The 2,452-nt window shown below is 50.6% G+C and overlaps 1 protein-coding gene across 1 annotated transcript; it reads right to left on the bottom strand.

Annotated features, from left to right (window-relative positions):
• Positions 1 to 483: 483 nt before the first annotated feature.
• Positions 484 to 1,360, bottom strand: LOC123081744 (phytosulfokines 4). Its single transcript, XM_044504279.1, has 2 exons — positions 1,057 to 1,360; positions 484 to 954 (listed from the first exon to the last, which is right to left on the bottom strand). The coding sequence occupies exons 1-2, from the start codon at positions 1,174 to 1,176 to the stop codon at positions 775 to 777; spliced, it is 300 nt and encodes a 99-aa protein (XP_044360214.1). The 5' UTR covers positions 1,177 to 1,360; the 3' UTR covers positions 484 to 774.
• Positions 1,361 to 2,452: the final 1,092 nt, after the last annotated feature.

Raw genomic sequence — 2,452 nt, 5'->3', positions numbered from 1 at the left:
AATTACAGTTATAAAGAACTGAGGCATGTTCTCTAAGAAAAATTTAAGTGGCGACCGCCCGGGCTGCATAAAAGCATTCTGAGCAGAACCAGCTCCTCGACCAGCTAATAAGAGAGTTGACCAACAAGGCAACAAGGCATCCAGAAAGTGCCGAGATTCAACTGCTACGAAAACTTTATCATTCATTTGGCCACTAGGAGTACGACAAACAATGATGAAGTAATAGATAGATGGAGCAAAAGGAACTATGACAAGTGCAAAGTCAATGCTTATAATAGCCAGCAGGTAGGCCGGTGGTCTAATCCTGACTGCGTGTGGTCATCTCTGCATTTTCTTCGATAGTTCCTTTCCGTGTAGGCATCTTATATGACATCGGGTTGTCTAACTAACAATCGTCGTCTTAACTCCATAGCTTTAATCAATCACGAAGAACAGTACGTATAACATTAGTATTCGGTGTGTATAACATTAGTATTCGGTGTATAGATAAAGAGATAATATATTCAATAAGTACATACATGATGATAAAATTTCGAGTCGAGAACAGATACATGACCTGAAAACAAGGAAACAGGGAAAATACAAGGAGGCGGCGACTATAGCTGTAATTCACAGACGATGCATGGGACTGCAGAACAGACCGACGAGCTCATGAAAAATGCCTTTCTTAAGTAGGGCCTGCTTAAGCATGCGATCATCCAGATATGGCCTTCAGTTCACGGAGTCCTTCGTAAGCACCAACAGCTTCAGGGTTTCAGGCTTTCAGCACACCGTCTAGTTGTGCTTCCCCTGGGTGTAGATGTAGTCGGTGTGAGCGACGAGGGTCCTCCTCATCAGGCACTCCTCCACTCCTTCCCCTCCCTCGCATCCTCTCATCGCCTCCTGATCTTCCTGCTCCATTTCCATCCCGGTTCCTGCGGCAATCTTCTCATGAGAGATGGCGGAGCCAGAACCCTGCAGATAAAGTGATCAAAAAAATTAACGAACGTACGATTGCCAGAGCCAGTCTGCATTATGAAGTATATACACGTTAGATTGATTGCTTATTGCACGTACCTGTGATTTTTGGAGGCTGGATCCTGGTGTAGGCCTTGCTGCCTGCCCTCTGGTGCAGAGGAGGCACAGCAGCAGCGCTGCCAGCAAGAAGAGTGCCGCCTGCTTGGAGAAGGAGGCCATCTCTTGGTCTCTCTGGGATCAGGGGCTGGTTAATTAGGTGGCGGTATATGACCATAAGCATCTACTCATGGACTTATATATAGGGGGCTGATGGCTGGTCGACACCGTGGCGGGGCGGGTGGGTGGCGCTGGCGCGGTTCGGCCACACAGCGGCCGTGCGGCCGTGCCGTACTGCCGTAGACGGCAGGTCTCCGGCGTTCGAGATCGAGTATATCTTGTGATGACGACGCGCGCTATGCGCCCACTTCGGTAAGATAAATTTCGCGCTCTCACCGTCTCTGTCCATGGTACTGGATCAGGATCATCACTCACATGAAGAAATCCAAAATATAAATGTAATGTACTTGGCTTTGATAAGCTGCTTGGGGTGGTAGTTCATGTGGGTAGCAAGATGCCGGGCACTTGGCGGTACGTATGGTATCGTATGTACGTGCAGATGGCAATGTCCGTGTGAACACGATATAAGTGGCGTGCCACGCATGGAAGGTGACAGACACATGTATGTATGTGGTCGTATACTCTCGGTTGAACGTCGCGCGCACGACCCACGTGACACAGCGGGTCGACGACGACGACAGGCGCGCGGGAAGCATCGACGTCTCCCCGCTCTCGCGAACGCATCGTGGACGTCAAACGAGCGCCTCGACGACGTGCGCGGCGCGCCCAAGCTACCGGGCGGCGGCAACTTGGCGCGGCGGCTTTGTCCCGGCCGGCGCGGCACTGGCTGCTCGCCGCATGGCTGTGCACGCTCGGCGCGGTAACCGGCATATGCCCAGCTCGGCCTGACGGCGACACGTATTCGTGACTTGTACGCCACGCGCCGCGCATGCAGTACGTCGTGGACATGCCGGCACCCAATGAGTGGTTTCAGGCATCAGATATATCCATTTCCGAGTTATCTAAAATTCTAGTAGACAGGATTCTACGTGCGGCGCTGCAATTTTCATCCAAATTCGTGGTGGAAAAGTAAAACGTACGCGTGCGTTTACCTGCAGCGCGCAAACTGCAAAGGAGGCCTTTATTAGGCAGTGGCATAGTGGGGAAGTTGATGGTCGAGAAGAATGTGTGGGAGAGGTGGTTCATGATGCCCCCTTCCAGGTTCGAGGCTACCTACCTCCAACCAATCATCGTCAAATTATACAGGTTGAGATCCTTGGATCTTGCCTAGAATGAAATGGAGGAGTAGGGCGTTCTTGAGGACGAGCTCCATGGAGCTCTTTAAAAAAAAAGGAAAATGATCACATTTTGAAGTTTCAAGAAACTCTAAAAGAATTAC

The sequence above is a fragment of the Triticum aestivum genome, chromosome 4A, assembly GCF_018294505.1.
Source record: "Triticum aestivum cultivar Chinese Spring chromosome 4A, IWGSC CS RefSeq v2.1, whole genome shotgun sequence".
Lineage (NCBI taxonomy): Eukaryota > Viridiplantae > Streptophyta > Magnoliopsida > Poales > Poaceae > Triticum > Triticum aestivum.
The sequence above is the reverse complement of the archived record's forward strand: the minus strand, read 5'-3'. Positions and strand labels throughout refer to the sequence as shown.